General features: G+C 38.9%; 1 protein-coding gene across 1 annotated transcript; it reads left to right on the forward strand.

Moving 5' to 3' along the window:
• The first annotated feature begins 781 nt into the window (after positions 1–781).
• On the forward strand, positions 782–20,110 carry rnf150a (ring finger protein 150a). Its single transcript, XM_031752338.2, has 7 exons — positions 782–1,531; positions 9,835–10,085; positions 11,065–11,136; positions 11,324–11,406; positions 11,508–11,604; positions 11,722–11,932; positions 15,564–20,110. Exons 1-7 carry the CDS (start codon positions 1,078–1,080, stop codon positions 15,695–15,697), a joined length of 1,302 nt encoding a protein of 433 aa, XP_031608198.1. The 5' UTR covers positions 782–1,077; the 3' UTR covers positions 15,698–20,110.
• The last annotated feature ends 1,844 nt before the right edge of the window (positions 20,111–21,954 follow it).

The raw sequence follows: 21,954 nt of genomic DNA on the forward strand, positions 1-21,954 counted from the left end.
GTAATTACTGTAATTACTCGTTACTCTAATTCTAACCCTGTTAACAGGTCATTTTAAATAAAACATTTATAAGTGTTTTTCTTTGCTCACAAGGATTTGATCTATTCCCTTTGTAATAGTTTGAATTATTTGTTTGAGCAAGGATTGGAAAATAAATATTAAAACTGCTTTTATTATTGAAAAGTTGGACAATAATTAATTAAATTAACATAACATAACTCCCCTCAAGGCACGTCATACTGTAAGTTAAAAGATCCTACAATAATACAGAGAACCCCCAACAATCGAACCTTTGAGCAAGCATTTGGTGACAGTGGGAAGAGAAAACTCCCTTTTAACAGGAAGAAACCTTAGGCAGAACGAGGCTAAGGGATCTGTTTGGGTGTGAGGTGAGAGAAAATGGACAAAAGACAGGCTGTGGAAGAGAGCCCACAGTGCAATATTAGATATTTAAGATCTACGTTTTCAGGTTTCCAAGCATTGGTAAAAGGGCTGTCCCAAGCATAGCACAAAAAAAAGCATTACAAAAATCTTCGACATGTTTTGATGGATTATTTTTTTTGTTTTTCTTAAATATATAAAAGAAAAATATAACCTAAAAGCTGGATTGTTTTTATTTTTTTATTTATGTATTTATTTATTTATTTATGTTGCTATCTTTAAAGCCTACATTTCTCTCCAATGGAAGGATGACCCTATAATATCCTGCCGTGATTTCTAACAGTTGTAGATTTAACACATGACGTCGTGGTCGGTCAGCGGCATCTTGTCCACGCCCAGGGCACGTGCTGATGAGCAACGAGCCAGTCCTGGGCGAGGAAGGAAAACAGCTGACGGGGAACAACAACACAGAGTCGCCTTCTCCTGCAGGTGGTGGTGTGCCGTGGACAAACTCTTTCCACACTTGGCCTGTTCGGGCTGCCGCCTGGCATCCTAGTCGTTATGTGAGTCTGATACATTTCTAAAACATCTAAAAGAGGGTTTGATGCGAGCTCTGCATTGAGGAGGAGGTGGAAGAGGACACACGGAGCTCGCCATCCATCCTCCCTCCCAAAAAAGAGCAGCAGCCGCCGCACAATGGCACCGTCCCTCATCCGAGCTTGCCGCAGTCTGGCACTCTCGACGTGGCTGGTGTCGTTTTGCTTCGTCCACTTGCTGTGCCTGGACTTCACGGTTGCAGAGAAGGAGGAGTGGTACACAGCTTTCGTCAACATCACCTACCTGGATCCCGTCACATCGCAGGTGAGGACGGAGAAAACCGAGTGCGGTCGGTATGGCGAGCACTCCCCTAAGAAAGAAGCTAGAGGTCTGGTCCTGGTGCCGGCCCTCCTGCAGGACAGACAGGGGTGCGACCCAAACATCAGGTTCCCTCCTGCCCCTCCAAACACCCCTTGGGTGGCGTTGGTAGCTGCGGGGAATTGCACTTACCGGGAGAAAATCCGTAATGTCGCAAACCACAACGCCTCTGCAGTTGTCATATACAACGTGGGCTCCACCAGCGCCAATGACACCATAACAATGTCCCACTCAGGTAAGATACAGCATGCCAACTCTTTCCCCTGACACTGTCCCACACTCCTTCAGGCAGAACAGATAATCTACTACAAAATAGTCCCGGCTGTGTTACTGAGCCCTGAAAGCCCACATGCAACTAATCTTCTGCTTATTAAGTCTCCATCCAAGATCAGTGGCTTTCATCCCTGCTGCTGAAGCCTGCAAGCTCTTCTGCTTCACTGCAATCACATCAAGCCTACTGTGTTATCAGTGTGTTACACCTGAGGAGCTCCTCGATCAGATATGGCCATGTATTCGCCAGATGTGTTATTAGTGGAATACTGTTAGGTTGGAATAAATATATATACTGTATGTTTTATTCTTCTGCTATACTTTTTTATTACTCCACAGAAGCATACATAAATGAAAGAATGAACCTTAGTGGGTTTCAGACTGTGGGGCATAGAGTCTGTGGGTTTTTTATTGTCAACTGCTGATTAAAAACATGGTGGGAAGTGTAGGGGAAACTTTTCCACCTTCCAAAGTGCTGCATGCCACAAAGAGCTTGAGAACGATGGTCACAGGTTGTCCATTTGAGCTTCTGCTTCTTCTCGTTGTTTGATACTTTATTCCTCAGATAAATCGTGTTTGGTTACCTCAAAGCATACTACAAATTCTAGCTGAGAAATAAAACACAAGCAATAATCAGCTCCCAGTGCAGACGATGATGGAGTAAAGCTATAAAAACAGTATTTTAAATAAGGTTAATGTCCTTACATATGCTGAAAGTTATTCCCCACATTTTTTTTGTAAATAAATAAGAAATACTGTGGAAAAGAAAAATAAGCCCATCTTTGCAAGGGATGACTTTGAGTGGTTCTGCTGTTCTGAAGAAGCACTAGTTACGCTCTGGAAGTAAAAACAAAATGCATTGATTTGTAAATGTCAAACCCATTGCTTATTCACATTTTTAGAACACAGAAAACACAAAATTTGAGAAAATTTACAGTTTTAAGAAAAAAAAACTGTGTGTGCAGTATCCCCTCTTCTTTTAACAGCAGTCGGTAAACATCTGGGATCTGAGGAGACGAGCTGCTGGACTTTGGGGCCATGAGTGTTGTCCCATTCTTGTCTGTTATAGGATTCTAACAGTTCAACAGTCCTGGGTCTGCTTTGGTATATTTTATTTTCTTCTTTTGTACTTTTCAGCATTCATGGTACTTTTAGAGATGTGCTTCATACTGATGCAGCCCTATACTATCTATCAGAGATGATAACGCTGATAACAATCCAGATGGTCCCTCTTCTCTTTAGTCCAGAGGATGGGGCATTCATGTTTTCCTAGAATAATTTCAAATTTCGATTCATCTGACCACAGAACAGTTTTTTCACTTGGCCTCAGTTCATTTTTAACGATCTTTGGTCCACAGAAGACGGCGGTGTTCCCGGATCATGTTCACGCATGGCTTCTTTCTATGACAGAGGTTGTTTAACTTGTGTTTGCAGATGGCACGGTGAACTGTGTGCACAGATAATAATGATGATTCCTGGAAGGGTTTCTGAGCCCATAATGATTTCCACAGTAGAATCATGCCTGTTTGTGATGGCCTGCCGCCCGAGGGCCCAAAGATCACGAGCATCCATTGATTTTGAGTTTGAGATTTCTCCAGATTCTCAGAATCATTTGATGATCTTAAGTACTGTAGATGATGAGATATTCAAAAAGTCTTCAAGTTCATCATGAAATTAAAAAGTTTAAACATTTTACATTATTTTTAAGTTCTGTTCTGGTTGAAACATGGTTTTGTTAGATTTTCAAATCATTGCATTCTTTATATTTACATTTTACACAGCATCCCAGCTATGTTGGTTTGGGTTTGTTTTTACCGTCACAGAAGAAGAAGATGAGTACAAATTTCTTTATTATACGTGTATAAACTGAGTTTTAAGTTAGCCATGGCTATTCAATCTTGAAACCGGTCAAACCAGTTTGTTATCGAATGGAGAGTCCCCACTTTGTAAGGTATTTGCATTTAATCAAAGAAGACAAGAGCTTCAAGACTCTCAGAAAGTGTAAGACAAGGATAGTCTGACAATTACTCCTTAGTGTAACGCTAAAGAACAGCAAACCCAATCTTTTGACTGGTAACACAGTCAGTACATGCAAAGCCAGCACTTAAAGACTAAAACGAGTAAATGCAAAATGATCAAATAACACACCCATTACATTTTGATGACATAATGCGTGTAAAAATGTCATGAAAACAACACTTTGTGTTCTTAGAGTCAGATCTTTCCTCTTTGTTTTGCCAGAAGCGGCGTGTTGATTAACGGTAATTGGACAAACTGGGTTGTTTAAATAGCACCCAATGCAGAATAATTTACATGCTAACAGCTTTGTAGAACAATTGTAGTGTTTGTTTTTTGTTCATTTTTTAATCTACCCCTCAAAGTCACATTGAAAGAGATTCATAGATCTTTAATTTTACCCACAATCCCTAAAAATCAATAACGTAAGTCAAAGGGAAAATTCCTGCTATTCTTCTCACATTGCAGGTCCCTTCTCCTGTAGTTCTTAAATCTTTGGCTGTTGCAGACGACAACACGGTGCCTGAAGGCCGTTTGACAAAAGGATCTGTACAGAAACAGATGTTCAAACAAAAAATGCAAATCACTGTCACAAACTCTGATCAGTCCACACAGAAAGGAGATGTAAAAAAACTACTTGTAGGCCATGTTTGGTGTAAGTTTCACGAGACTTGTATGTCTCATCCCGTGACTTACTCATGTCACTTTATTTTTAAGTTTTGCAAATAAACCTACAAATTACTGATAATGAACATTTACAATAGCAGAGGATAGGAAATTTATCTGTGAGCGTTTTGTTTCCTTTTGTCACACATGTTGTGTGACTCATACTATGTCGTACCAGGTATGATGTAGGACCCTGGGCTGGATGGACTAGAGGAGCATAGAGATGATAATTAAAGCTGTGTGAATTAATATTATATCTATATTAATATGTAATTTCAAAACTGCTGCTAGTGTCACAAGACTGTTATTACATCTCAGATCTCTTTCATCTCCTTAAAAAATGTTTTTGCTTTTTTATTTCCCTTCTTTTTTCTTCTTCTTTTTTACTGCTTTGCTTCACTCCAACCACCACCATCAGTCTGCTACCAAACAGTGGGATCCAGAACTCATTGGATACCAAAATGGGACTGCTGCTTCATAGATGTGACTTTTTTCCCACAGCAAAGTTTTAAGGTTTTACTTTTTTTCAGTCAGCCTGTGTGTTGATGGTATATGACCATTAAACATCCTCTGCTCCTCCTCTGTTTCTGACAAAGACTCCAGTGTGCAGACCTGGTTTACCTGCAGCATCAGATAAAAGGCACCAAGCTATTTTTAACTCTTGCCCTGCTTCCAACCATGACATAAATATAAACTAAGGCATCTTTAAGAGAAAAGAAAAGGCAGCCAAGAGAGGTACAGCGATAAAGCTGGTAGAGAGGAAGGAAGGTAATGGAGAGGGCTGTGGCAAAGAAACAGGTCCTAATATGTAGAATGGATGATGAAGCTGCTGCCAGAGAAAGAAGGGCAGACCAGAGCCAACACAGCTGGGCTGTAAAATCCACAGCTGCAAGAGGCAGAAACTTGGCATGGCATTATCCAGTTTAAGTCTTTCTTCTCAAGCCTGATTTGTCTACATGCTTTGTTCAACTTTAAAGAGATAATTTGGGTTTCTGAATAACCCATGTAGAAATTAACTTATTAATTTATATAAACAAGGATTTCTCACAAATTACTGCTGTTATTTCCATCCATTCAGATCATGGCACACATGAAAAAACAAAACAAAAAACAAACTAGTCGTTCCGAGATGTCCAACATTCATTATCTCATAGGTTCATATGTGCAGAGTTACATAGGTTTGAGCTTCAAACTTGTCTTTTTCCAGTTGTCTAATGTAAGAGAGTGGGACCACATATATTATGGTTGCAAAACACAATACCCTGCTCAGGAGCCGTCATCCACAAACAGAATGTGAGTTTTGGTAGCTGATTCAGATTCAGTCTTCACAGTCTGTGCTCTCATGTCAGATCTTGCCATCACTGCTCTGGCAGCTTAGCTACTGAAACACTCCCAAGCTGGCAAATGTGTTGCGTTACTATGACAGAGGGCTACCATATGCTGTCACATCAAAATGACATAATTTTGTCATTTTACTCTTTTTGTCTCTGTGTGTTTGAAAATTTGGCTTAGATATGTTTAATGGAACTGTTGTTTTCTGTCAAAGCCACAGCCTCTGCTTTGTGTCGCAGCTAGTTTTCCTTCAGTCCACTGCTGTTAATAAAGATGTAAATCTATAGTAATCAGTGCCTCAGCGATGTCTACAGGAGACTTAGATCCTTTTAAAGACATTAACCACACAGCCCGGACAGGCTGGTGCCAACTAAATTAACCCCATTCAGTATTAATCCCCTCTTTGCTTCCACATTTTGGCCAAGTGGGTCTGAAAGACACAGATCTTTTCACTAGTTCAGCCTCAGTCTCCGACATTGCCCTCCTGTTTTTAGAAGCAGCTATTTTTATCTGCTCTCGCTGCGTCACTGTGAGCAGAAGAAGGAGATAAGTGTCGAGGCTTAGGGAAACCTTGCTTGCCCTGTTATGCCTTTCCTCGTTTCTGTTAGCTATTAAGATTAAGCTGCTCGTACACGGTTGTTTAAAGGTCTACAGATTTGGGCAGTTTTATGTCTCAAGTTGTTTACCGTTTAACAAGAAGTGGTGCAGTTTTATCTTCTGTTTGCAAAGGCAAATGTTGTATCACAGTGACTTTTCCCCTCTACCATATGGTCATGCTTAATAAAACCATAAATCCGCCGGGAGCGTGTGTCTCTAAGGTTACAGATTGAAAAATAGGCGTACAAAACAGAAAGCATTACGTATGTTATCAGGTAGAGAGAATTACCTTACATTATTGGGGAGGTAAAGCTTAGTTCAAACTCCTGTTTAAAAACTTTAAAACTGTCTTCATCCTATGTGAAACTTTTATGAGTGTGAGAAAAGTCATAGGGAGAGACTCAGATAAAGAAGTGTGACAGCAAATGGCCTTTAGAGCCTGAACATAACGTCCTGTGCAGCCGGATATTACCATCTGTTTTCAGTCCAAATAACAGCTTTTGTTTTCTCTCTCATTTTTTAAAGTATTGTTTGCTTTAGAAACTCTAGCACGAATAAGCTCATTATGAGAAAGCTGCCATCTAATGTTTGTGTTTGTGCTAATATTGAAAACACTGCCAGTTGGATGATGAATATAATGCCCAGTTCTTTCAATGCACTTTAAACGCTAAGTGATGAATCCTGATAAATCAAAAAAAAACAAAAAAAAACCTTTTCCTGTTTTTTTTTGTTTGTTAGTTTTTTTTAAGCTTCTTTGCTTGAAACTCACTTTGCTGATCCTGACATAAATCACTAAAACTTTGACTCTTTAATCTTTTGTCGTGTAAAATATAGAAGCTGTTGACTGGAAGTTATTATTATTACTCTCATGCTATCTTTGTGATGGATTCATAGCATTTAAATCACTGTCATTATCGCCATCGTTTGTGATGTTTAAACAGTACTCGGTGTATTTGAGATGCTTGTTGGGATGGCAGTGTGAATAAAGCCACTCTCTCTAGTGACAGATACAAGGTGTGACCCACCATGGGGAGCGTGTCCCTAGACTTCTACAGTCATTTTGTCCGATGTGTCATTTCCTCATCACACAGGGCAGATTAATGCTGGATTTTCACAACAGATACAAATGTCCCCATTGCAGAGTCTGTAAAAGATTGCTTTTAAGTCTGGAATTAGGTAAATATTTTTTATGTAGTATTTATTATTGATCATTCAAAAGGCCGGGCGGCAGGGTCTTGCGTGTGCTTCCTGTGCCTGTGTGGGTTCTCTGTGGGTACTCCGGCTTCCTCCTGCAATCCAAACACATGCACGGGTTTATTTTAAGTGGCTGTTCTAAAGTGGCCCAATGTCACAATATTCAACATGATTCAGATGAAAAAATTGTGACTTAAAGTAGTAATTAAAATCATAAATGGTTCATTACAACAATTTTAAAATGTAATGTAATTCCCTGTACAACTCAGTACAAGTACTTAAGAGTGATGAATGATGTAGCAATGTTACGGTATATGAATTTCCAGTTTATAAATAAGTTCCATGCCTTCAAAATTATAAATGGACTGGTACTTATGTAGGACCTTTATACTCAGGGTGGCTACCTAAACCTCTTCCCACTACAAGCTCATTCACCCAATCATGCACACATTTATACAGCAATTTTGATCTATGCCTTTTTTCTAACACGCACACACTCAAACTCTGTTGTTCAGTATCTTGGTCGAGGATCATGTGAACAGGAGGAGCTGCTCGACCACTGCTGAGCAGCCACCCCGTTAATTAGTCTAATTGTAGTTGCGTTAAGAGGCTTATACAAGGCACAATGTCATCTGATACTAAAACCCATAAAAATCATACATTGTAAATATATCCTTTCTCCCTGGGAGTCTTTCACGAATCACTGCATCACTGCATTCTCGTATATAAAAATCGTGTGACTAAGTGTTTTACAAGAACGGCAAGTAGTTTAAAGACAGAAGAAAACTGTAGAAAAAAAAGCAGCTCAAAGTATAATTTAAAGTCTCTCCCTTAATGAGAGATGCTCAGAGCGTCTGTATTACATAATCCTTCATTGTGCACAACAAGCAAATCAACAGATGGTTGCTGGCAGGAAGCCTCCGACACCGAGAGTGAGGCTTTAGTTCATCTGTCCTGTCTAAGCTCCCAGCAGCCTGCTCAAGATTCCTCTTTACTGTAGCACACACCAGTCTGAGCCGGCAGAGTTTTAGCACCTCCTCTGCTCTGAAGCACCGTTTTTAAATGCTCGGGTTGTGGTTGGCAATTTTCTCAGTAAAATATAAAGTAGTCTAATGATTTGTAGCCTACTCTATGTGCTGTATGCAAATATCTGCTTTTGTGTTTTCTTTTATTGGATTTATTGGTGCATACTGTTTTGCCTAACTTTTTTGCATAAAATGAAATATTTGTTGTTTGCCCTGTGAATAGCCATTCCTACCTCCACCAAGGAGGTTACATTTTGGTGGTGTTTGCGTGCGTGTGTCATCACTCTCTCATGAGAGCTCGAAAAGCTTTGAATGAATTCTAAAAAAAACTTTGTAGGGGTGTAGAGTGGGGTCATGTTAACAATCCATTATATCTGGCTTCCATCCACCAAGGTCACCTTAAGGATTTAACTAGAAACTATGATTCTTAAAAGTGTGTATAAAGTGTGTATTTTCAACATATAAAAAGTTACATATATGGCAGTATGTTTCTTACATTTAATAGAATAATTCTAAATATCACGTTATTTTATTATGACCTTGTTATGTGCATTAGGTTATAAGAATTTAAATAATAACAAAAGTATACTTTTTTTTGCAAACAAAATAAAATTGTGATCAAAAAACCTTTTCACTTGATAATTTATTGTTAGATATTTAAATTAATTTTACTAAGCAATGAAATAAATGCTATACAAGCGCTGTATTTAAATATATACAAATAGCAAAAAATAATTGTACTCAAAATAAAGTCAAGTATATTAAAATGGATTTCAACCAGATAAATAATAAAATCCTGTACTTTCACTTGTTTTTACTGAACTACAAACTCCTTAAAGTTTGTTTAAAAAAAAGAACAAAGAAAACAAAAACAAAGCAAAACAAAATTTTTCAGTTCAGTTCAGTTTTATTTAAATAGAGCCAATTCCCAACAACAGTTGCCTCAAGGTGCTTTATATCGTAAGGTAAAGACCCTATAATAGTACAAAGAAAACAGTGACAGTGACAATGGGAAGGAAAAACTCCCTTTTAATAGAAAGAAACCTCCAACAGAACCAGGCTCAGAGCGGGGCGGCCATCTGCCGCGACCACTTGGGAGTGAGCAGATGAAGACAGGCCAAAGACAAACTGTGGAAGAGAGCCAGAGATTAATAATAACTAATAATTAAATACAGAGAGGTGTTGTTTTTATTATCAGATAATCCTTAACTATTTAATTAGTTTAAAATCAAGTTTTGGAATTTTCTCCAAATATTCCAAAACCCATAAATGTCCAGATAATCAAAGTGTCATCCTCATCATGTTAGAAAATAATAAATCAATATTTTAAAAGTAAATAGTTTGCACAAGATTAAGAGTTATTTTATTTCCTCACTTGCAGCACTGATTCATCTCCTGAATGTCTCAACTTGTACTTCCTGTGTTGCGTGTTGTGTAGACACAGGCGATGTTGTGGCCATCATGATCCCAGAGCGTAAAGGCCGTGAAATCGTGGCCTTGCTCGAGCAGCGCATCGTGATCATGTTGCAGATCACTATAGGAACCCGCAACCTGCAGAAGTACGTGAGCAGAACGTCCGTGGTGTTTGTCTCCATCTCCTTCATCGTCCTCATGATCATCTCCCTCGCCTGGCTCGTCTTCTACTACATCCAGAGGTTCCGCTACGCTAGCGCACGAGATCGCAACCAGGTATGTCTGTGTGTAGCCTGATGTGTGTCTGTCCGACGGGGATGATGTTGCAGCCGTGTGGTGCATTTTCCCATATGGCCCTGCTCCAGTGTGAACGTAAGGAAAGATCCAAAATTAGCCTGACACCTGGCTGAACATGACCATGGCAGCCCAGTGAACCATCAACTATTCAACTATTGTTTGTGTTTTCAATTTGAATTATACTGATTAATGTTGTAAAAAGAGTACAGCAGCCGTAATGAACAAATCTGCTTTCAATTCATAATGTGAGACAGACTTGGAGCAGTTAAAGCACGACTGTCTGTTATTATAATACAACTCAATGAATCGAGTTTTTGTTTCATGCAGATTGTGGAAATGGGGTCATTAACAGATGGATGAATATATCTATATGCTGTCTATCTATATCTACACTTTCACTAATGACTCCTTTATTCACACATCTGTCATTTTTATTGCTGAGAGTTTTGAAAACATTTCAAATTCAGTTTACTTGGTGACATCTTCTGGTTGCTTTTGAGATCTTTAGTCTAGCCTCTTTGCAGCAACATAATTGGCTGAAACATTTTCTGAATCTGTTTTATTGATATACAACAGCAGACAACCAAACAAGTCAAGTAACACCAAGTGTTTTTCACATGGTCACCTGCCGCTTTATTGGGTACACCTTGCTCGTACAGGTTTGGACACCCTGTTGCCTTCAAAAGGGGGTCCAAACTCTTCCTTTAACAAGGTGCTGAGATTTTGTTCCATGTTGACGAGATAGCATCACATAGTACGAGGAACAGCACGGTTGATCTTAGTTGATTTCATCAAGAAAGATGAAACTTTATCAGCTTTTCGTCATTGTAAGCTATTACACACTATTTACCAAGCCTACTTTGTTTTAAAAGACCAGTTAGATTCCTGAATTGTTCAGATATATATATTTAAATGTTGTTAATAAATAATTTTTTGTATCTGTGTCTTTTTCATACAGAGGCGTTTGGGAGATGCTGCCAAAAAAGCCATGAGTAAACTTCAACTACGCACCATTAAAAGAGGAGACAAGGTAACTCAAGTTCCCAGTAAGACTCTGTGTATATTTCACATCAACTTACAGTATTATTAACTATACAGCAAGTCTAAAAGTACACATACAGCCACAAAAGTCTTCTTATTTATGTTTGAACTACATGACATGAATTAGATCATTTTTTAAAGAATTCATTGGCCTCTTATTTTCTGTCTTGTTTAAGGAAACAGAGTCAGACTTTGACAACTGTGCAGTTTGTATTGAAGGTTATAAGCCTAATGATGTTGTGAGGATATTACCATGCAGGTAACTTTTATTTATACCTTACATATATATATTTTCTGTGGGGGGAAAAAAGCACATGTACTGTAATATATGTTTTTTGCACTGCTGTCTTGTTTGGTCAGACATTTCTTCCATAAGCACTGTGTAGACCCGTGGCTCCAAGACCACCGAACGTGTCCCATGTGCAAAATGAACATCCTCAAAGCCCTGGGAATCCCAGTGGGTTGTTTTGCTTTATCACACAGTGATAATGATAAAGTGATAATGTAACTAATCAAACCTTACATAAAGCTTTGACAGTGATAAAGACATTGTTATGCCTCTGATATGTTCCAGTTTACCGCGGACTGCTCGGATGAGGTTCCTCCAGACTACGAGATGTCTGTCGGGGGTCCGCCTACCAACCCCATTAGTGGAGCGAGCGAAATCACAGTTAACGAGAGCTCGGTAGTTCTGGATCCAGCAGAAAGAGGAATAGACCTGCCGGCACTCCATCCTGAGACAGAGTCAGCGCTTCAGGCGGGGGAGAGCCGTATCTTTGCCAGCAGTGCGTACAGACATTTTTTACTTATAGCAGCCTGTAACAGTGGTGGACAGTACAAACCTGATTCTGAAAAAGTTGGGATTCTGTGTAAAATGTAAATAAAAACAATGCGAAGATTTCCCTAAACTGATATTTTAAGAAAAATAGTAGCTCATTTAGAATTTGATGGCAGCAACACATGTGAAAAAAGCTGAGATGGAGGCAACAAAGGGATGGAAAAGTAAGTGGTGATCAAAAGAAACAGCTGTAGGAGAAATTAATTAGGTTACTTGGCAACAGGTCAGTTACACAATTGGGTATAAAAAGAGCATCTTAGAGAGGCTTAGGGGTTTTTTTGTGTATGTAATATACAAAAGTACTGATGTCTGAGTACTTCCTCCAGGCACATATATTACGCTTAGGACTTGGGGAAATCCATTGCTAATTCACACTTACTTTAACACAATTGAGAAAATCTGTTTTCCAACAGCCTGTGCTTTGTGACGTTTAATGCATCCATGTTTGATTGTTTTAAAATTAAATATACATGAGATCAGCAGCCACTTGGTCAGTGTTTCCCAGTTAAAGTCTTCCTGTCTAGATTAGATTAGATTAGATTAGATTAGATTAGATTAGATTAGATTAGATAAAACTTTATTAATCCCTCGGGTGGGTTCCTCCGGGAAATTTGGTTTCCAATAGCACAGCACCGACAGAAGTTACAGAATGTGAGCAGAATGTAAGAGAATGTAAGAGAAATACAAGAGGAAAAACTCAAGAAAGTCACAAACTAACCCACGTAAACCCTTCGTTCATTGCATTTCTGTAAGTTATATAATCACCTAAGGGCTCCAGTGTTGCCTAATAGCTGCAAGCTATTAGCACTTTGCAGGGTGTGTTTATGGGTGTGAGTTCATGCAGAAGCTCTTATGTGTTTTTCCAAACATGATCTCTGAAGCCAAACTATTTTACATTTTACCAGAACAGGGAGTGGGGAGTTTAAAGGTTTTTTGTAGCAACATGTTTTTTAAGCAGATGTTAAATTGAGGAAAAAACAAAGAAGGTGTTCTGTTAGTCTTTCTTTATATGATAATAAATCCAATAGTGTTTCACAATTTTTCCTACTTGCAATGCGTAGTATCATAAACCTGCTGATTTAAGTTTATGACTAATGCTTATGTTTACTTGCACATAACAAGTTAATTGAGAGGTAGTATATCAGTTTGCCAGAGGCACAGATCGTAGTCGAGTGCAATGAGAATGTAAATCGGACCCAATAAATCGTATGTTGTGGCTAGTGCACCAGTGCACAAACAGATGATGGCACTGACAGGCAGTCAGCACGGGATAAACAAGCTGATCTGCCAGGATTTCTGCTGTAGCGGGTTGGCAGTGATGAAGTGCCAGTCATGTTGCTCTTTACCCTGAGTAATTAGCAGGACTAGTAATGTAGCAGTCACTCTTTCCAGTCAGCCATTTAGTGCAGGTAAAACGACCCTGATTTCTGGACTGTAGGACTTCTGTCTTAATGCATTGCTCACATGCTTATATGAAGACTGAAAACACTGTTAGCTGCTGAACAAACCTGTTTCTGTTTAACATGAAACAAGAGCTTGAGCAAAAGTTCATAATCTGCTTTTTCACATTCACGTATCTGACACGGATGCCATTCAACCATCACATAAGCACTGAAGCATACATTGGAACACTCTGTACATGTCCACAATTTCATGATACATGTACAATGACAATGACGGGCTAGTCTATTCTATTCTTTTAAAATTCCCAGCTTCGTTTTCTGCTTCGAAACCCTCTCCACAGTTCAGCAGGATAGAAGGGAAAAAAGACATTTGAGAGCATCATTTGTCTGTATGACAGCACCAGTTGTTTTCTGTACACTTGCATGCAGTTTTTCAAGGTTGGTGGTAGGAAGGTTGCTCAGTCCTCTTTGGTAACATCACACACATCTATGGGTTACACCAACTGTTCATTAATGCAGTTAATTATTAGTATATTACAGTTATTAGTGCACTTATGCATAGACATGGTCAAAACAGGCAGCTGAGCCACAAACCACACCCCATCACATGCCCCTATCACCTTCTCTTGTCAGTACAAACCGTACAGACTGGAGAAGGCCGTTTTTCCCTTGGACTCTGCAAACAAGGGAATCTCCCAGTAGCACTTGGTTAAATCCAACATTGTGAAAAAGTGAGCAGTGCCTCTCCAGTCCAGGGACCTCATCAGCGTGGGGCATTGGGTAGGCATCAGACTGTGACACCTCGCCTTGTGGTAGTCAACACAGAACCATGTATAGAGCCATCTTTCTTCAACACAAGAACTACGGGGCTACACCAGGCGCTGTGTGAGTCTTCTATCACTTCTATTTTCAGCATTTCAGCCAATTCTTTCTAAATAATTTGTCTCTTATGCTCAGGTAACCTTTAGGGCTGTGAATGCACTGTCATGCCAGGGCGCGTTTCAAAATGGTGCTCTAGAGATTTGTACGGCCGGGCACGAGAACATCTGCAAACCGCTGTTGCAATGCAGCAAATCTGCTCTCTGGGCCTGTGTGAGATGGTCATCACAGTGGAAGGGGGTGGAAATGGTGGAATTTTGCACCTCCGGGCCCAATTCATCTCTTTCCTTAGCCAGACTCACCAGAGAAGCGGTTTCGGCCTCTTTCCATGCATTGAGGAGGTTGAGGTGATATATCTGTGTGGTTCTTCCCCTGTCTGACCATACCACTTCACGGTCTAGGACCCCCACTTTCCATGTTACCACAAAGGGTCCTTGCCACCTGGCGAGTAACTTTGGGCTAGAAGAAGGTTCTGTGTTAACTACCATATACTCTGCCATGGGGTTGTAACTCCTCCCCAGAGTCACCATCGGATGACTCCGTGTCACGAGTGAGTGCAGTGCAGATGCTACACGTTGATAAAGGTCATGAACGCATCCTCACACACTGTCCCAACAGGTTATTAAAACCTGGCCAATCTGTCCCCAGAATTAGGGATGCGTCAGGCGTGAACTAACTGCAACCTTCACACTATGCAATTTGCCCTTGTATTTAATTTGGAACGGCATTATGGGACATTTGTGTATGTCCTCATGCACACACCTAACCTCCTCCCACTCTGCCTCCAGCAAAGCCCCGGCCAAACCAGAATTTGGTGGACTATAGCCTGGCGTATAGCCCTTTGGGTTCTTGTCAAGTTGCATAATAAAGTTGTTACTGAACAGATGGCAGCCTGATGCCAAGACGGAACAATGTGACAAAAATGAAGGAGTAATCTAAAACTTGCATTTCCCGCTGGCTTCTAAACAGCTGACACAATTAATGAACTAGCCGCAGCTGAAGAGCCACAGATTTTACTCTCCTTTGGAAAAGTGCGAGTAAAAGTAAGACTTACATATAACAGATGCCCAAAGCGCCACTCTAAATAGTAATGTTTCTCATGAATTGCAACTTTTCTATATTCATTCAAAGGTGCCTTGTTAGTGTGTTCGTAACATGTTTCTGCTGGCTCTAAAAAAATGGTTGAAAAATCAGTTACCACACGTTTTAGTGGCAATGACATTAGCCAAAAGTATTAAAGACTCAACTGCGTGTGATGTGTCAGTTAATGTATCAACTTGCTCTCTTGCCCTTCAGGTGAGCACCAGCCTCCACTCAGCAGTGATTCAGACACTTCAATCATCGTGGGCATTGAGGTAGGCATGTCTGAATTAGAACTATCCACTGAGCAGGAATGTGATGCCACCAAGTCCAGAGCCAATCAGAGCTGAGACAAATAGCACAAAACTCATAGGACAAGGACGAAAAAAGCAGGACTGGGTGATCAGGGTGCTCCCAGAGATCATCCAGTGATGAAGTGACCTGGCTGAAGATGAATGTAAATGAGCAATACAAGTGATAGCAGCACAAAATATCTGGTTCTTTCTTCACTTGACTAAAAAAACGGATTCATCCCTGCATCTATGGATATTTAGCTCGCTCATTTCCTGATGCCAGGACAGCTAGTCACACCCCTCACCATGTGGTGACCAACGTTTTGTACATTCAGTCTTTTCATGTCCTGAAACCTAGCATCCAAACTACACATACAGTAACTCTGGAGGTGTATGAGCCCTTCACAGTCCTGAGTGAGACAAACCAAACCTGCTGCCGAAGAAGAAGCAAGGCCTTCTGCACACCATTTTCCAGCTTTAATCAATAGAAAAATACGAGTGGATTCTTTGACTTCCTGGTACAAGATCACTGCCAACAAAACCAGAAGTTGTACTGATATGGCGTACACCTGCATAGCCCATTAGGAGAGCACCTGAGTGGTTTTCTTCTGATTCTCCAACAGTTGGTGTGACTTTCCACCAGCAGTTCTTCAGCTTCAGACTTGAATGTTAGCTCTGTTGTGGTCGCATGACATTAAGAATTTGAAACATGAAGGCACACGAGCTGTAATTTCAGAATTTCTAAGTGTAATTGTTTTTGTTACTATTTTGTGGATCTTAGTTTTTAAAACTTCGACTTTACCGACTAAATATTCCTGTCATGGAGAGACAAATGAGCAAACACAAGCTAGATGTTTCTGTCCTCACATTTGACAATCATAGCTTGTCCTAAGCAGTTTGAAGTGATGTCACCCTCTGCCCTGCTGAAACTGCTGCTAATTATTCACAACATGTGAAATAAGGGATCATGTTCTCACTGCTGCTAAACACAGCTGTAGCTATAGCAGTTGTCACTACCAATTTCTCCCACTGTGCACACTTCCCTATACAAACCTACACAAACCAGCCAATATAAATATGTCAACAAGTCTTTGTGCCAAGCTTGTCTTTTGCATATTAGCCATTGTTATTTGTCGTTAAAGTTAATTGCCTTGGCTGACAGGCTGGAATTACACTAAATCTTTTTGTGATTACCACCCTAATAAATAACATCAGGGCAATGAGTTATGTCAGACTGTGTTAGATAATAAAAATGAGGCAGGGCTCGGGTTCATTCAAGGAATTCTCTGCCCCAAGCATTTTTTCTTTGTCCTGGCATGAACAGTTACCAGCATGGAAACATTTACAGTCTTGGAGTGAGTTTACACTAAACTGGCTAGTTTTGACAAACAGCATCAATGTACCTTTCTCACGTTTTTTTTTTAGCACAGATCTGCAAAAAAAGTGCAAAGAAATAAACAGCATTTGGAAATGTTAAAAATAAGACAGCTATCTTACTACAGTTTGGAAGCACATGTACAAGAATGGTTCTGAATTTAATATAACTAAATATTTTTTATTGAGAAGGCATGTGACAACTTATGGTAAAACATAGCTTCAGTGCTTTTTAAAACCCATGAATATGTACAAAAATATAGCAGCTATAACAGATTCTTTTATATTATTAAAAAATATGTTGTTATAGTGAAGACCCTAAACTCTTCAGTGTTGTGAAACTTTACAATGAGTTTCAGCCACAGTCTGTATATAAAAAATGGACAAACCTCCCCATTTGTGAAAGTGAAGACAGTGCCTTAAACCTGCATTCTTTCTAATGGCCAGCAGGGGGCAAGGGAAATTCTGAGTGCTTAAAAGTCTATAAGGAAATGACCCCTTGGGATTGTGCAGCATCGTTGGGTTGCCGGTCAGCTCTTTTCCTTTTCTTTTTCCTCCATTTCTTACTTCTGACTCGAGGCTCCAAAACAGGACTCAAACCAACAGGTTACATCGTAGCAGTCGTGTCCATCATTTATATACAGACTATGGTTTGAGCTCATTGTCTTACAGTTGGTTTGCTCTCACCGCTCTCAGAGGATCATTTGTTTTCAGAAGATCTCTCCTCAGTCTAGACTACCTGCCCAGAGCCAAACAAATGACACAAAATTATTCTATTGGGATCAGATGAAGACCAAGGCTGAAGTTTATTGTGTTGTGTTTACTTGATTCTGCTGCCACCAAGTGGTCAAAATTATGAAATTATTATTATGATTATGAAATAATTATTTTCAGCATTTTATCAATAAACTTGTTTAACTTATCCCAAATTCAACACTACTCTAAAAAGACTGTTTTTTGAAAAAAGAATGTAGCTAACTCAGCATGGGCTCCAGAGTGGAAGCTGACTGTTAATGCAATTACATTTATTGTTTTGTTGTTGTTGTTTTGTCATCGTTTTTTTGTTTTTGTTTTGTTTTTAGATTCATTGCTTTTTAAAGAAGGTCTCGTAAATGTACAAATAGCCGAATTTAAAGCTCATTCGGTTCCATTTCCTCTCACATTCCTGCAGACATGCACACTGAAGAAGCACAAACCCACCGATTTAGTCACTGGAGCCATCGGGCTCTAACTGGTGGTTCTCTCTTTAGTCATTTCCAAGAGCTCCTGCAGCTGACTCTATTATGTAAGGCATATGATCAAACTCATTCTTGCTTTGCTCAGTCATTAACAATATGTGCAAATATCTAAGTTTCAGAAATAACTGGTGTCGGGAGGCTTACATTGTAATTCTTTATTTGATAGCTATGAACACTACACTCTAGTAAAAGAGTCCGTAAAGTAAAAAGTTAAAATATTCAGGTTGTGTCTGCAGTTTTAATATATTACCTTCAGGTGTAAGCTTGACAGTTTTTAAGTTTCCTCGCTCAACTGGAAGATTTCACAAATTTCCATTTTTATAAGCACTTATATAATAAAAGTAAATCAGACTTTTAAATCATCTGACAGACTGCATTTTTTGTGTTGAGGATATGAAGGTTAACAAAGTACCTGATTCTCACTAGAGACATGAAATCTCAGCCTACTGGGATCGTTAATCCCCTCATGTTACGTGAGCTCAGGCTAAAAATCGAACAGCACAATACAAAGGCATACCCAAAAATTGTTTGTTTTACCCTCTGATATTTTAAACTCTTGGATTTTCTTTTCTATCATCATGTCTCTAAGGCTTCCATCTAATTGTTTGCTTAGTTGGTACAATGGCAAAGTAAAGCAAAGTGCATTTATTTACAGTGCTAAATGGCTGGGCTTTGGTTGTGTTGCCAAATTCAAAAATAAAAAATAAAAACAAGGTTTTCCACAGTTTAAGGCCTTTTTGTTACAGAGAAACTTAAACTGCGTGATGAAGGTCTCTCAGTTTTGTCTGTTTACAACATTTTACTAACAACTTTCTCTGAGGAATAAATGAAACCGAAACACCGAAGACATGTCAGCTTATTTCATCTAATAACAGTTTGTGTCCTGATGAAGAAAACAACACTCTAACATTAACTGTAACTTCAACATTCGTTAACGCACTATCTTTATTACTTATTTAAATAATTTCCAACATGTTTTCTGGAAAGAAAAAATGTAATTGCAACAATTTTTGGGGAAAATATAAAGCTCCTCTTAAACTTTTTGTGAAAGTGGTCAGTGTCAATAGAAATTAGTTATCCTGCCTTAAAGAGACATTTTCTTTTGTCACCACCTGCCACATTTTAAAAATCAAATTCAGACAGCATTGAACAACAAACTGACATAAAAGTAGTTTCATTAATGATGCATGTAATATAAATAATATGTAGTTTAGTTTTATGCTTGCTTGTAGTGCGATTATCTCTGAACTTACCTGAAATGAATCATCACGTATCATCAAAACTCTATTTTCCCAATAATTGTTTGCAAATCATTTTTCCTTCCTCTTCAAAAAAGAGAAATCCTTAAGAAGTATTTGACTTGTAAAATAAAGCCTTATCCAGCATAGTTTTATTACTGGTAGCTTAACCAGGGTGTGCTATTTCTTTTTGATCTGTGTGGCTCTTTCTGATTGTGTTAACCTTTCTATATTGCTATATTGCACTTTAACACTCCAGTGAATGGTGAAGGCTGAAGCCTTCTTTTAAGATACAGCTTTAAAGACAGAGGGCTACAGTAATGAACATGGGAGATGAGTCAGTTGTTGCTTACTGTATATCATTGTATTTTTTTTAATCTTTATTCTGTGGATGTGAAGTGGAGGGTATCAATATATTGTAAACTATATACCCAGCAGATATAAGAGCAGTGCTATTTTGTAACCTAAAAACAATGTAAGTGTGATTACGAGTGTCTCTGTCCTTTTCTTGTTCTATACATGATGCATGTGTAGGAATGTCTTTGACTGTCTGTTATGATAACTTTGAATCAGGTTTTTTTTTTTCAACTTTTACAAACCTGTCTGTTTTATGTACAATAAAAAAAATGATACACACAAAAACAATGACAGCATATTGAGAGATTTAGTGAAAAGAGATCTGGAGTCAACTCAATCTGTTCCATTGTTAAAAAGAAGGAATGCACTGGCCAGCTGAGCAACACCGGATTAAAGTGTATGATGACAGAATTATTTCTATGGCTAAAAAAACTTCACAACATCTAAGCAAGTTAAGAACATGCTCAGGGAGATAGATGTATCATTGACTGGAATAAAGATGTGCCTTTATGAATCTAAATACACAACAAGGTGCAAACCACTGGTTGCACTCTGAAACTAGAAGGTCGACTTTCCCTGTAAACTTAAAGAGCCTGCAAAGTTCTGAGAAAACAAAAACAAACAGACAAAACAACTCTTTGGACAAATGAAAACAGAATGATGTGAAGGGAAAAATTTGGAGAAGGTGAGAAACAGCTCATGAACATCTCACACATCTCATATCACATCATCTATCACACATGGCAGGGTCAATGTTATGTTATGGGCATGTCTGGGTCCCATTGGAACTGGGTCACTAGTTTTTACTGATCATGTGACTGCTTCAGTCACATCTTCATTCTTTGATTTAGTTTGATTCCACTGTGGTGGTGTACCAAGAAAAAAAACAGGAAAAATTGTGTCTTCATCCGACAAATAACCGATGTAACTGTGTCATCTTACTTTAGTACTTCAAAAATCACGTGTGACACCTTGGTGAAAACTGGTGCTTCGTATCCATCTGCAATTTCACATGTGCAAAATAATATGAACATATCCTCTTTCAAACACTTATATTCATAGACACATGAATATTTGCTGTATGCAGCATTCTCCTGTTAATGCATTCCTTGGTCACCTTTGTCAAAAAGTAGGAGGCCAGTAAAGAACTTGGTTCCCCTGTGATTTCCCTTTATTTGTTGTCACTGTGGACATCTGTGGTGAAGTAAACAATGGTAAGCTGTAACAGTGAGAGGGTTTAATGCACACTGGTGTGCCAGTTTGAGATCATAATAATGAGGGAGGAAAGCACTTTACACTGGAGATCAAACTAAGAGGTTTAAATGTCTAATGGGGCTTTCATGGAGACACAACAGATGCAGTAGTCCAAAGTAAAACCTTTATGCTCACACAATGAAGAAAACTGTGATCACGGTTATTGTTAACACTCAAAATAACTACATGTCTCTGTGTGTTTGTGTGTTAAATGAAATAAAATAATGCATCATAAAAAGTTTGCATTGACCACAATGCCCATTTTCAAGTAAACGATTATTAAGAGCAGCAGATTTTTAAAAATCTTTAATCTGAATCAGTACGTGGTCTAACCTTCCCATATAGTGTATCAGAGTCCTCTAGAGCCCTGCAACATTCTGTAGGTATTAAAACTGAGGACAAGGATGTTCGGGAGAATCGTGTGCAGTTGGTGGAAAACGGAATAGCAATTTTGCTTTTTTATGAGAAAAATAAAATCTGAAAAAAACAAAGAATAGTGGAAGTTTTTTTAAAAAAGACAGGAAAACTTAACTTTAAGTCTTTAAGAAAGCTAAAATGTAAAAAATATGTTTGGACCATCAGTCAGTCAGAAACTGGAGCACAAACTTCTTGGAAGCCTGCACAGCACCCCAGAACATTTGTCATACAATTTTATGAAAATTGCTCCAGAAAGGACAAATGCACTCTGGAAATCCAATTAGCTGAGGTGAAGCCTGGCAGACACAATGCATAATTTTAATGCATTCATTCACTGGAGTGTGTTAACCATAAAAAGTGTGGGTGGATAGGGCACGTTGTATAAAGTAGTTTTAACAGTAGCCTCAGGTAGAGTAGAAAAGCATCCATCCATTCA

This window comes from Oreochromis aureus, linkage group 6 (assembly GCF_013358895.1).
Source record: "Oreochromis aureus strain Israel breed Guangdong linkage group 6, ZZ_aureus, whole genome shotgun sequence".
In the NCBI taxonomy this organism is placed as follows: Eukaryota; Metazoa; Chordata; class Actinopteri; order Cichliformes; family Cichlidae; genus Oreochromis; species Oreochromis aureus.